The 15560-nt window shown below is 32.4% G+C and overlaps 1 protein-coding gene across 4 annotated transcripts in view; it reads right to left on the reverse strand.

Annotated features, from left to right (window-relative positions):
* The window catches only part of MKLN1 (muskelin 1), a gene marked incomplete at its 5' end in the record, with an annotated part of 355190 nt that overhangs the window by 93652 nt on the left and 245978 nt on the right, over positions 1-15560 (reverse strand). For all 4 annotated transcript variants that reach the window (XM_082661471.1, XM_082661472.1, XM_082661473.1 and 1 more), the window contains 2 exons: positions 8671-8863; positions 11542-11651. In XM_082661471.1, coding sequence (XP_082517597.1) covers positions 8671-8863; positions 11542-11651 — 303 coding nt within the window. The remainder of the gene's footprint in view (positions 1-8670; positions 8864-11541; positions 11652-15560) is intronic.

Consider the following 15560-nt stretch of genomic DNA (forward strand, 5'->3'; position numbering starts at 1 on the left):
AAGTAATCAGGGAAGGGAATACAACATAAACAAAAGCACAAAGGCATGACCTAAATGGGAAGGAAATCCAAAAAAGAGGATATATGTATATGTATAGCCGATGTACTTTGCTGTACAGCAGAAACAAAAACAACATTTTAAAGCAACTATACTCCAATTAAAAAAACAAAAAAAAGCACAAAGGCATGAATGAACAGGAATTAGGGAAAGAAGCCATCTTTCAGGAAGCAGTCTGATGAAAAACAAAAAAGAGAGATTTTGCATTAGGAGCACTGCTGAGAAGAAAGTGTCCCGAGAGAAAAGCAATACCGTAAGGAAAAATCTTGCTGTTTTAGAACACAGTCTTAAGAACCTATTTAAAACAGGAAAAACTCATTTCATTCAAAGATTAATAAAACTCAAAAACAACCAACTCAGAATTCATATAAAGATATAAAAAGGAAAAGAAAAAAAATTTTAAGTGGCAAAAGAATCTGATTCAACAGAAAAATGTAGTCATGTAATTGATGAAAATGGCCAAATACTTTTCCATGAATATAAAAGTTAAGTAAGAAACTCTCTTTATAAAAGATGAGCACAAATTAGAGATACAGTTAGAAAACAGAGATATAAATAGTTGGAAGAGATATGGTATGACAACAAAGATAAATAAAACATGAATGTCAGAGTTGAAGGAAAAGAGGAAGAAAAACAAAATGAATACATAACAGAAATGAAGACCAAAATAAGAAGGAAAGAAAACACTACTAACAATATAGTAATGGAAAAGAGAGAAAGAATTTAGAGAAGGTTGAAAAATTCAACATAAATGTGCAATTAAAATGAGAAAATAAAAGATATACATCTAACTGAAAGAAAACAAAAATACATAATAGTTAATTGACAGTGTCACCACACTGGAGTTGTCCTGTTTATAGAACTACAAAATAATCTAAAACAAAGATATGCTTAATATATTTAAATATTTAAACAGCCATAGGCAAAAAGAGAGATTGCATTCAAAAGAGCAATAGTTGAAACTGGCAACAATGGAAACTGGTTAACAGTGAAATGACATTGAAAATGTATTTGGAGAAGATAATTGTCAATCTAGAATTCTATACCCAGTGAAAATATCCTTCAAGAAAAGAGACAAATTTTCAAGCAAACAAAAATTGAGAGAATTAATCTGCATTAGAAGAAATTCTAAAGGATGTGCTTAAGGCAGAAGGAATATGATCTTAGGTATAAAATCAAAGATTCAAATAGTAGTGAAGAGCAAAAAAATTAGTAAATATTTGGGTAAAATTAATGGACACTGTATAAAACAAGAACAGTAATATCTTCTAGGGTCTCTGAATATGGTATCAAAATAAAGAACAACCATAGCATATGAGTTGGAAGGTAAGTAGATGGGAGTTCAAAGTCCACTAAGTCCTTGTACTGATAAATTTTGTTAAGTATGTATATTTGTGGTTATTTATGGACTCACCATAAATAAAATACAGAGTGTGTTACTTCCAAATAAAAAAATGAAAAGATTAAAAAGTTTAAAAAGGTAAGAGACAACAACCAAAAACAAGAAATAAAGGACATGACAAAATATATTAAGTAAAATGGTAGGTTTGAACCCATATATTTACCAGTAATTCAATCATGTAAATGAAATAAATGTTCAAATCAAAAGAAGGCAGAGTTTTTAAAAAACAACTAAATTTACAAGAGATACTTCTTTGAAAAAAGGATACAGAAAGCTTGAAATTAAAAGATGGAAAAGATATGTAAATATTTACCAAATGAAAGCAGACATATTAATGTAAGACAATTTATAACTTAAGGCAACAACATTAGTAGAGATAAAAACACACTTAAAGATAAAAGATTTCATTCAAAATGAAAGAATTTAAAATTTGTATGCATCTAGAAACATAGCTTCAAAATATACGAAGCAAAAACTGACAGAATTATAAGAAGAGACAATTCCATAATCATAGTAGGAAGTGTTAACACATTTTTCTTAGTAATTGAGAGAATCAGACAGAAAACATTATTGATAAAGCAGATTTATGCAACATGATTAGCAAACTGGACCAACTGGACATATATAGAACATTGCAGTAACAACTAAAGAACTGGATTTCTGTCCAAGCGTACCTAATATGTTTATAAAAATTGAACAAAGTGGGCCATATGGTAAGTCTTATCAAATTTCAAAGAATTGGAATAGTACAAAATATGTACTCTGACCGCTATGCATTTATGCCAGAAATCAGTAATGAGGAAAAGAGCCAGAAAATCTTTATGTATTTGGAAATTAAAAACTGTATTTCTATATAACTATGACTCAAAAAAGAGCAATATCATTTCCTAATGAAATTACTGAACTGGACAAAAATGAAAACACTTCATAGCACAACTGAAAAAGAAGAAGAAGGAAATTTATATCCTTAAATGCATATATGGGGAAATAACAAAGTCTGAAAATTAATAAGCTAAGCATCAATCTCAATAAATTATAAAACGCATATTCATCTCAAAGAGGGAAAGAAGACAACGTTAAATAAAGAGCATAAGCCAAGGACATAAAAGTTAACATAAAGAATCAACAAACCAGAAGTTGGTTCCCTCAAAAGATCACTGAACTTGCTAAGCTTATGGTGAAGGCAATAGATTGGGGGGACTTCCCTGGTGGAGCAGTGGTTAAGAATCCGCCTGCCAATGCAGGGGGCATGGGTTCGATCCCTGGTCCTGGAAGATCCCACATGCCACGGAGCAACTAAGCGCATGTGCCACAACTACTGAGCCTGCGCTCTAGAGCCTGCGAGCCACAACTACTGAAGCCCGCATGCCTAGAGCCCGTGCTCTGCAACAAGAGAAGACACCGCAATGAGAAGCCCGCGCACCGCAACGAAGAGTAGCCCCGCTCACCGCAACGAACACCCAACACAGCCAAGAATAAATAAAATAAATTTATTTTAAAAAAAGAGAAAGTAATGGATTAGGGAGGGAGAAAGAATTCATAAATAACCAATATAAGGAATGAAAAAAAGAGACATCTCAAGAAATTCTACAAACATTAAACAGATAATAAGGGGATATTAGGTACGGTTTCACATCCATAAGCTTGAAATTTTAGATGAAACTAAAACTACTAGAAAAGTGTAATTTGTTAAAGCTCAATCAACCAATCAAACAACTCTGAATAGTCCTACGAAGTTTCAAGAAACTGAATTGGTAAGCTAAAAATATTCCTGCAAGCAAATCTCAAGCACAGATAGCTCAATGGTAAATTCAACCAAGCATTTAAGAAAGAAATAATTCACATCTTACATTTATTCAGAAAATAGGAAGAAAAGGTTAACTCCTCAACACATTATGTGAAATTAGCCTAATAATGATACTAAACCTGAACAGGAAGATATGAGAAAGAAAAGCTACAAGGTCAACCTTACTAACAAAAATAGTTGGAAGAATTCTAACAAAACATTAGTCAATCTAAACCCAAAATAAATTTAAAAAATACAAAACAAAGTTAAGTATATATGAGGTTTAACATTAGAAAATCAATTACTATGATTTCATATATTAATAGGGTAGGAAAATCATATCACAAAAGGTAGAGAAAAAGTGGCAAAATCCAATATCCATTTATGACACAAACTCTTAGGAATCTTGGAATCTGATACAGAATCTCCAAAAACCCCAGATCAAAAATATATTTAACAATGAAATGTAAAAAGCATTTCTTCTGGGATCATGAACTACACAGGGTTATCCACTATAATTATGCCATGGCAATCTTTTTCTAAAGATCCTGGCAGAGATTAAACACAAGGGGGAAAAAGTTATCAGGGTTGGAAAGAAAAATGTGTCATTATGCCTAAGTACAGCTGACCCTTGAACAAGACAGGTTGGAACCGCACATGTCCACCTATATGTGGATGTTTTTTCCAATAAATATATTAGAAATTTTTTTGGAGATTTTCAACAGTTTGAAAAAACTCGCAGATGAACCACACAGCCTAGAAATGTCAAGAAAATTAACAAAAGGTGAGGTAAGTCATGAATGCATAAAATATGTAGGTACTACTCTATCCATATTTATACAGGCATAAGGTGAGTGCTATTTAATATAAAATTAATAATGTGTTGGTTTTCCTACTGTTTTATAACTTTGCTTTCAAAGAATTACATTACTGTACAGTATGCCCCCTCCCACCCTCTCTCAACTGGAGAAACTATCAGCCTATCATCAGAGGTAAATAGTTTTTAGAAAATATAACAATGTTTCCAATACTGTATTATAAATACGACTAAAACTGTATGCCATAAAAATTTTATAACAATTCATTCATTAGCATAAAGACTAAGCTATTGTGAAGCGATTGTATCAATTACACTAGACTACTGTAAAGCAATCATATTGCTGCTGCTTCATTACCAATGCATGAATTGTTAGACCTGTAAACAAATATGAATTTCTTTTTCCACATTAACTTTCATCTTTGATGTCTAGTGTTAGTAATACATATAATACGTACAGTGTTTTGTATCACTAAGACAATATTGACAGAGGTACTGACAATTTATCTTGTAAACAGATAATGTAAACTTACGATATTAATAAACATAGTACACACTGTAAATGTTTTCTCTTCCTTATGATTTTCTTAATAACATTTTCTTTACTCTAGTTTATTTTATTGTCGGAATACAGTACATATATGTAACATATAAAATATGTGTTAATTGACTATTCATGTTATCGGTAAGGCTTCCAGTCAACAGTAGGCTACTAGTAGTTAAGTTCTGGGGGAATCAGTTACACGTGGATTTTCAACTGTGCAAGCAGTAGGACAGGGGAGGGAGAGCTGGCGCCCCTAACCCCCACGCTGTTTAAGGGTCAACTGTATTTTAAACTGAATGAAAATGAAAACAACATAGCAAAATTTGTGAGATACAACTAAAGCAGTGCTTAAGGGAAATTCTTAACACCAAATGCTTACATTAGAAAAGAAGAATCTCTAATGGCTTCAGCTTTCATATTAAGAAACTAGGAGGGAACATATGTTTATGTATGACTGATTCACTTTGTTATAAAGCAGAAACTAACACACCATTGTAAAGCAATTATACCCCAATAAAGATGTTAAAAAAAAAAAAAAAAGAAACTAGGAAAAGAAGAGCAAATTAAAACCAAAGTATGTGGAAAAAAGGAAATAATAAGGATACAGAAATCAATGAAATAGAGAAAAAAGATAAAACAAAGAAACCAAGAGCTGTTTTCTTAAAATAAAACTGATAGATCTCTAGCCAGACTACCAAGAAATGAAAGACAAAAATTACCAATATCAAGAACATGATATGACATAAAGGACAATAATGGAATATAAACAACTTTATGCCAGTAAATTCATCAATTTAGATGAAATGGGCATATTGCTCAAAAGACACAAACTACCAATATTCCCTCAATAAATAGCCCGATATCTATTAACAATACTAAATTTGTAGTTAAAAACCTTGCCACAAAAGTAACTCCAACAAGATTTGAGATCTCAAAAAAATTCTAAGGAGAGGGAAACAGGCCTACCATATAATTAACAACTATGGCATAAACCAAGGTATGGGAAGGGAGAGATACAGGGTGGGGTATGGGTGGGCAGGAGTGTGGGGTGGAGTAGAGAAAAAAGAAAGGAGGAGGGGAAGAGGGAAGAAGGGAGGGAGAGAGATAAAGACCTCAAGTTTAAACTTTAGGACTACTTTATTAAACTTTAAACTTTATCTCCCCCTTGTCTCACAAAAGCAAACTTTTATTTCATTAACAAATAAGATAAACACTGCAAAGGGAGGTTTTCTTTAAGTATTTTCTGTTCCTGGGTGATTACTTTTGCCTATCATCATTGGATTCTACCTTTTTTCCCTGGCATTGTCAAAGAGGAAGTAGCAATGATTGGTTCAGGCATCACCTCTAATGAAATTAAACGTAAATGTAGGGATGTTTCTAGGCAAATAGGAAGTCTATTAGAGAAATAAATACAGCCCAACACTTTCTTAAAATATAGACCATACTTGAAGAAGAGCATACTAATATACCAAATACACTAAAAGTAGCTTTTGTTTCCTCCACTGTAAGAAATTTGAAAGATGCTTCTGATTCCCTAGACTTTCTTATTTACCAGGCAGGAACTTCTTACCCTTCTCTTCTATGTTTTTAACAGAGCAGAAGCCAAAAAACTTTGCAGTGTTTACTTCCTTATTTGTCCAACAAATCATCATCAGTGCAGTCAGCAGCAAACTGAACAACCCTGGAAGGAATGTTTATTAACTAAACACTGTTCCAAGCCAGTGAGGAGTATAAAAAGTATGACTTGGCTGTTAAGTCTCAAGAATAGTTACTATCAATTTTCCTAAACTTGGTTTCTTCCTAGAGTCAGAAGGATAAGTTAAGTCTCTGCAGTAGCAGAGTTGCACATCATGTTAACAGCTTCTCGTAAATGAGTATATTGCTAAAGAGACAATTTTAAAACCTGTTTTTAGCTAACTAATTACACAAAATTGCTGGTGGTTCTGTTGTTTACTTTACCTTAACAAAATATTAAATGCCTTAAAGATTTAAAACAAAACAAAAAAACCATAAAATTACTTGTGCCTTCTTCATCCTATAGTTAAAAAATACAGAATTCATTCTCAGAAATGGCATACACACACACACACACACATACACGCACACACACACACATACACACACATACTTTCATTAGTGGCATTTTGATGGTTTGGTAAGAGATTATTATATATGTTCCATTTCGGTATACTCCAAAGTATATTCTATTTCAAACGTAGTAATCATTTATTTGCAAGTATCATCATCAATTAAATAAACAGTAACAATATACAAGGCTGAGAGGCAGGTTTGTTATAACACAAAGGAGCTGCAAGCAATTCATTTTGAGTTAACTTTAAATTTATAAACTCAAAGAAGGCAGTACTGGTTCTGTTTAGCTGTAAAATATTCAACCAATATCTGATAAATAATAAATGATAGTGATAAGACTAAAATATACGAAAACAGAGCACTGAATAAGTCTATTATTCTTTATTTCTTTCCGTAAAAAGAATAGAATTTCTATACAACTTTGTATCATTCCACAAGTTTCATAATTCAGCATTAAGCTGTTTTCACTCACAATGCTTCTTACTCCAAATGTGTGGGTATTCTCCTTACACCAACCATTTCTCCAATTCTCTGACTCCAACTTGGTATCCAACCGAGAATCAATTCAATTCTGACACTATCTACCTGGAGTCAGTGTCAGATCTCACAAGTTAAAGGGCTCAGTTCCACAAGACTATTCCCACTTCAGATGCCAATCGCAAATCCCAAGCCACTGGTACTTCTGACTTACCAGCTATAAATTGGGGGTTCCTACAACCCCCACTCAGGTTCGATAATGCTAGAGTAACCACAGATTTCAGGAAAGCACTTTACTTACTATCACTGGTCTATTATAAAGAATACAAGTCTGAAACAGCCAAATGGAAGAAAGATGTAGGGCAAGGTACAGGGTGTGTGTGTGTGTGTGTGTGTGTAAGGTACAGGGGTGTGTGTGTCTGTGTGTGTGTGTGTGTGTGTCAAGCTCTAGGGCTTTTTTAGAGGTTCCATTATGTAGGCATGATTGATTAAAACATGGTTTTAGGTGACTGAACACCATCTCTGACCCTGCTCCTCTCCCCAGAGGTCAGGGGTGGGGTTGAAAGTTTCAGCCCTCTAATCACATGGTTTGATCTTTCTGGAGATCTGAAGCTATCTAGGGACTCCAGCCACCAGTCATCTCAGCATACAAAAGACACTCATCACCCCGCAGATCCCAAGGGTTTTAGGAGCTGTGTGCCAGGAAAGAGAAAAGACCAAATATTTACTTTTTATTATACCACAGCACCTACTCTGTTCTTTGTTACTATGAAAGTGTAGGGTTTTTTTAAAGGATGCTACTCTATACAGCAACAACAGAGTTCCTTATTTTAAATAACAAAACATACCAGACCTTAAATATTCAATTGGTGTCATCCTCCAAAACAATTACTTTGGGAGATTATATTATGTTCCAATATTCACATTTCTTTCAGAGCCAGAATACAGGCTACCCAAGAAAATCAGCAATTATGTAGCATCCACATCACACAGACGATGTTTCCAATACAAATCTCCTCATTCATTATTAACTGTATAATAATAAAATTTTTTGACTTATCCAAGCACTCCTCACCCTCAAATTACACTATTAAAAAAAATGACAATCTGCTACCAACAAAAATATGTAAAGGAATAGGTCACTGATACTGAAGGTAACATTAAAAGACTTTTTCTAAGTGGTTCAGTATTAATCAATGTTAGCATTTATAAGTGCATGGTTTTCCAAGATGACAACTTAAATTTAGGTATGTGAGTTCAAGTATGTTACTTTCTTATTTTTCAAGTCTCATTATTACATTATGGACCTGTCTTACATAAAATAAGTCCTTAATTCAAAGAGCTAACAACTTTACAGGGTAAAGAGATGGGGGGGATAAAAGAAAGAAAGAAACTAAGAACTGGCATAAACCTATATTCTTTTAAAACACCTGCTTCTTGTATATACTTAAAATCACCCTAATAACCAATCTAAGTTTACATGGTTTATGACATACCATTTACAGCTTTTTCAATCAATTCTTCACAAGCATCAAAATCACCCTTCAGTACCAATTTATCGTGCAGATCTGTTAACATGGGATGTTCCAGGGCAATCTTGGTTTTCTTTTGCAGTGATTCAAAGGCCTCTGTATAGTTATGTTGTCTGAAGTGTTTTAGGCAAAGGCGAATAGCTTCCTGTTCACGGTACTACTGGAACACAAGAGAAGGTATGAAAAGAAGAGATTTGGTTAGTTATTACTGTAGGAAACAATAAGTGATAATTACTAACGTAAAGTGAGCATTTACTAAGCATTAACTAAGTATACTAAGCATAACTAAGCACTGTACTAACCCTATTCATTAGTATCATTATTATATCCACTATTAAATGGCAAAACTGAAGCTTAGTCAATTGTAATAACTCACCAAAGGTCACAAAGTATATAGCAGAAAGATATTAAAGAGATGAACGTATACGATATATCAGGCATATACTTCATGAAGATAAAAGATATTAAAAGATGAAACCAGGCCTAGTTCTAGAGCCTGAACTTTCAAGAAAAGAACCAGAAAAACTATTTATCAAAGCTTACTTAAGATGGTAAAAATGATAACTTCCAAGGCTTTTACTAATCAGATAACAATGTTGGTACCAAATGCACAGAAACCATTAAATAATATACATAAATGTTTATGCTCTTTGTTCTTGGTTCTTAGTAATAAGTTATTACTTGAATGACAAATATTATCAAATGTTCATGAATTTCAAATTCACAAACAGGTTTTATGATTCAAAATCATCAGAAAGAGACTATTTAAAGTTTTATAATTTTTTTTCTAAACCTGGGCTACCTCATCGATTAAAGAGCTATAAAGTAAAAATCTCAATTAATTACAATCCCCAAAGAAATATTCAATTTACTAAATCTCCCCCAGAAAAGGATGCCAAAGAATGCCAAAAAATAAGCTCATATAAAGAATTTAAAAGAAAATTTAATTCAAGAATATGTTATTTCTATAATTTCCTAAATAAGAATTAATAAACTAAACTGATGACACAGAAGCAGTGCATAATAACCAAGCAAAAATACAATTTACTTGTAAGCCTTACTCTTTAATAGGCAGGAAAATTTACAAGACTTGAAACACTAATCACTTTATAGTCTCTGATTTTTTATTAATAAAAGGTGATCAAAACATTTTTCCTTAAACACTCTAGTTAACTAATATTTTCCTTCATCAAATAACAAAAGAATGATTCTATATCCAAACTAACTTCACATTAATAGTTTCTTATGCTTAGCCTCTGAATAAAGATTTATCCTAACTATCTGGAACCATATTAAACAATAATACCTTTTTATCATGCTGACTTTAGGAGTATGAATCACATCCACATTTTAAATTTTCTATCAGGCTGCATACAGATACACAGTAGGAGAGGATTTATGAAACAAAATTATAATGCTTTGAAAAAGGATTGAAATTCAAAGTGGGTGAAGACTTTAATTTCTAGAGGTTCACAATAAGTAGAGAGAACTTGACAAGTCAATGACTGAACAATTTTAAGTTCTCAAATATAATCTGTCCACAGTGTTGGGGAAAAAAGGTGAAATTTGCAGCTTCCTACAATATCAAGAGATTTGTGAGTATATTAAAGAAGACACATGTACACATCATAGACTAAAGAGAAAAAAAAATTTTTAAGTATCAGAAAAGCTTACTCATTATTTTTTTAAGAACCACCAACAGAATTTAGAAGATTATAAGTATATACTAAGCACTATTATGTGTATAACACTGTAAAGGTGATTTTTAATGTTTAAAAATATCATCTCTACCTTGAAAGAATTTACAATATTACAGGTAATCCAAGAATATATAAAAAACATACAGAAAATACAAAAAGCCAGCATCTATTTTAAATTGAATATAACCGAATGCCAAAAATAAATCAAACAGAAAGTTCCTCAATTAAGCTGACCAGAAAAGGGCTGAAATTCTATATAAAAAAAACCTTAGGAAGAACCTATATTGCTTCCCAATCGCCTATGAGTTGACAATTCAGCCCTATCTGCAAATAAAGATATCAGGAAATAGTGATTAGACTAAAGCTTTATCATTCCCCTAACAAGAAATAGTCCTCCCCCCACAAAAACATAGCCAAAAGAGTCAAATAGATATACATCAGAAACAAAGGTGAAGCATTAAAGGTGTTCAAAAAAATCAAAGACCTATTACTTAATCATTTAAATTCACATTTTTCAGGCTGCATTTATTGTATAAAATGACCTATGAATAAAATTATTAAATATCACCTTTATATTCCTTATAAGAATAAGATCATAATATTTATAGAAACTATTTGAAATTTTAGTTAAAAGGAAAAGTAAATATTCCTATTTTACTCAACACAAACACAATGGAGGAATATATAATATAAGCAATCTGGAACCAAAACTACCCCACTAAAAACTATGTTTAAATGTTTCTATCAATATAGGTTAAAAACAAAATTCAGAGACAGATGGGTATAATAATGTAATAGCAGACTCTGGTGCCAGACTGAGTTGATATACTGCCCTGAGCACTTTACAACTGTGTGGCCTTAGGCAAAATACTTCACCTGTGTTTCACTTCATCACCCATAAAATATGGATAATAACTGTACCTATTTCATAGAGCGGCAATGAGTAAATAAGTGATAAAGAAGCTTAGAACCTGGCAAAACGTAAATGCTTAATAAATGTTGATTAATCTTTATAACTATTATTACTATTCTCAATATTTTAAATTATTCTCAATTAAGAGAAGAGAGTGACACAATTCTCTCTTTATTATAGGCACTTGAAGCATGAAATCAGGATTTTAAAATACAGTCCTACCTTACTATACCAGTTGAGACAGGGTTGTACTACATCGGGATCATCAATGCCACTAAGTTCAACATACCAGATGCTAAAGTTAAAGCTGGGTCCCCACGATAAGAGTGGAACTTTGAGGAGAAAAATAAGAAAGAAAAAGAAAAAAAATTAACATAGTTCAAATAAAACTTCAGCAAAGTAAAATCACTATTCAAACTTATTAGGATTCATTCAACAAATTTACTGAATACTTTCTATATCCCCAGCACTGCACTATTGGGTGCTGGGGCCACAGTAGCAAAAAGAAACCTATGATCCATGCCATCATGAGGTTGCTTTAATTATAAAGACACTGAAGACAAACTCAAAGTGGTCATTTATCTATCCCCCAAAAAACAGGACCAGGGTTAGATGATTTAGCAGGTGAATTTTACCAAACCACAGGAAACAAATAATTACTATATAATTTAAACTGTATCACAGCACAGAAAGAGACTGAAAGTTCAATTACTTATCAAAGTGGCATAACCTGGAAAACAAAACCGGAAGAGAAAGGTTTTAAGGACAATCTCAGCTATGAGTATATATTCAAAATTTTAAAAAATAATAAATTTTTTAAAAGGCTGAAAAAAAATTCTACCAGATTTTCACTGTAACTAAATAGAGTTCATTCCAGGAATGGAAGGTTGGTTCAACAGGAGCAACATTAATGTAATTCACTATGTTAACAAAGTAAAAGAGAAACACATCTGATTACTTCAACAGATGCTAAGAGCAAACTAATAAAATTTACTTAAAAAAAAAAACCTCAATATATAAGGAATAGAAGGCAAAAGAAAACTTTGTTACCTAGATTTTTTTTTAAGTATCAAAAACCTCAAAAAAACCCAAAAAACCAAAACCAAAACTAATGGAGAAACATTAAGTACTCACACTCAAGTCAGGAACAAGACAAAGAGGCCCAATATCTGTACTACTCAACGCTATGTGGGAGATCTTAGCTAATGCAATCAGGAAAAAAATTTGCAAATTAAGAAAAAATATTATCACTTGAAGATGGTATAGCTTATCTATCTAAAAGATTCAAGAGATTTAACTGAAAAACTTTTAAAGTTTGTATGCAAGGTAAACATGAAAATCAACTTTCCCTGTATCTAGAAAACCCAACTAGAAAATGTAATGAAAAGTCTCCTTTGTAATAGCAAAAAAAGCTTAAAATATCTTAGAATAAAGTTTAAAATATGCAAGAAAATAAAATTTTAGAACATAAAAATTTTACTTAATATGTTCCTAGATGGGAAAACTCAATTGTAAACATATTAATTCCCCTCAAATTAATTATAAATTTAATGTAGTCTCATAATCCTAATGGTATATATCCGACTTTTTTCTTGACATGTAACCAGACAAGCTGATCTGAAAAAAATCAGTAACACAAAATATCTAAAATAATACAAATAATAAGAAAATAAACATACTAAAAGATACAGTAATTGTAAGTTTGATATTAGCAAAGGAAAACGAAGTAAAATCACTGGAGCAGAAGAGTGTATCCAAAAATCTCTCAAGGATCCAGAGGAATTTAACATAGGATGAAGATAACATTTCATACCAGCAATGACAGGACAGAGTAGAGGTTTTTAACCTGTGATCCATGGGCTCCTGGGGATCCCCACAACCCTTTTAGGAGGTCCCATGTGGTCAAAACTATTTTTCATAAAAAGACTAGGGCTTTATAGCCTTTTTTTTTTAAACTGTACTGACATTTGCACTCATGGTGCAAAGGCAATGCTGAATAAAACTGTTGGCATCTTGGTAGTGCCACAAAAAGTAGCATGAAAGTGTCCCAGTATTTCTTAATACAGTATGAATTGAACTGTATTCCTTACCATCACACACCTGCAGTTAAAAAACAAAAAGACAATTCATTTAAGAATGTCTCTGATGATGTGTAAGAATAAATTTTAATAAATTCCTATCACTAAGTACACATCACTTTAATATTCTGTGTGATACAATGGAAAGTACACATAAAGTACTTTTGCTGCATACCAAAGCATGAAGGCTGTCTCAAGAAAAAGAACCTGTGTAAGCTGAGTTGTGAGCTGAAATAACCACTGAAATAGCCCTTAAAAGAAAAACTGACAATCTATGATTATTTAGATTTGGGTATTTGACAGATGTTTACCTGTCATTTCAAGGATAACAAATGACAGTTTTCTTGCCAAGGATAAAATTCAAACTTTTGAGGAAAAATTAGAACTTCGGAAAATTAGTATTCACCATTGTAAACTTAGCTACTACCCAGTACTTTTCTGATGAGATTGGTGGTGATAATAACGTTGTATTTTAAAAAAAATATTATATAATGAAATGTTCCAACATTTGAAAGATGTGCATAACTTAGGGAATCACATTTTCTAAATGACCAATGAATGATTTTACAAAACCATGCATGGATGAGAGACTGATTCAAAGTACAAGACAGGCCAATGGATTTTAATATAACATTGACATGGTTCAGGCTGAGTAATGCAACTACCTTTAAGAAACTAACACTTGCCAATTTTTGATTAAGTATCAAAACAGAATATCCACAATATCTGATATCAGGTCTTCTTATTTCCAAGTCCACTGCTCTTTTCTAGCATATCAGACTCAGTGAAGAGCTAAGATGTACTAAGTCAGATGCTTTTCTATTCTGTCCTCTAAAGGAAGCTGTGTGAGTCAAGACAGAAGCAACAGGAACCAGTCATTAGGATATATGTAGGACTCCCGGGATGTTTAACATGGCCTTCAGTTTATATGTGCAAACAACACAAATTTCAAAAAGGTTTATACCAACGAATACTGAATTATCATCACTGTTTTGGTGTTCATTTCTTCATGTAGCAGTACCATTTAAAAAGTGTACTACTATATCACTGCAATAACCATTAAGTAATATAAAAGTCAGAATAAAACAGGATTCGAAACTCCAGGCCCCAAGAACACAGTCTATAACTGTGACCAGAGACATATAACATTAGTTAGTGATCTGAAATCCATTCTCAAGTTCCAGGTCCAAGTTCAATAAAATTAGGAGGAAAAAAAATCTTCCTACTATATCTATTCAAGAAAGTAAAACGTTCTTTTATTAATTCCTTTGAAGCAATTGTGGGAGGGAGGTTAAGTAGGCAGTCATCTCACAAGATCATATATTAGATGAATGAAGACTATAGTTAATTTTTAACAGACTGAAGGCATATATACAGAATGAGCAGAATGATATACACCCATTTCAAATTTTACCAATGATTTTTGATGGCATTAACAACACTAATACTGCATATTAGACATACTCCATATTATATATCAGAAACCTAAATGTGAATTGGAGCTCCAAGCACACCTTCTTTGCTCCGTAATGAAAGATGCCTTTGCTCTCACCTCAAAAAAAAAGATTAGCAACTCCTAATACACATCCCAAGGCTAAGAGTTTGTATCCTAAGAATTCAACCACCAGTTTTTCCAATGGGATAATCAGACAAGGACATGATCAGGATCAGTGCCTCTCATACGTTTTCCATAAAATGGCATGCATAGAAAATGATAAGGTATTTAGTACACAAGCATACTAGGCTGCAGGATTTGGTGACTGTATGATTGGTGGGGGTCAACATCTCAACACAATTAAACATATATGTGGTACATTCAATATGCTTTGGTATTATCACTTGGGAAGCTACTGTCTAGACAGCTAAACAGCTCTTAGAAGATGCTAGTACTTTTAAGATCAGCTTCTGGAAGATCTTAAAAATTTAAGATTAACCACTCTGAAAGACTGCATCTATTCTACTTACAGATTAATAAGTACACAAAGCACTTAGCACAGTAGCTGGCACATGGTAAGTGCTCAATAAATGTTAGCTATTATTATTAGCTCTTATTACTATATTAATTTTCTTCCTTTTTAATTTATTTTTTTATTGGAGTATAACTGCTTTACAATGTTGTGTTAGTTTCTGCTGTACAATGAATACACTGTATGTATACCTATA

The sequence above is a fragment of the Grampus griseus genome, assembly GCF_964374135.1.
Source record: "Grampus griseus genome assembly, chromosome: 9".
NCBI lineage: Eukaryota > Metazoa > Chordata > Mammalia > Artiodactyla > Delphinidae > Grampus > Grampus griseus.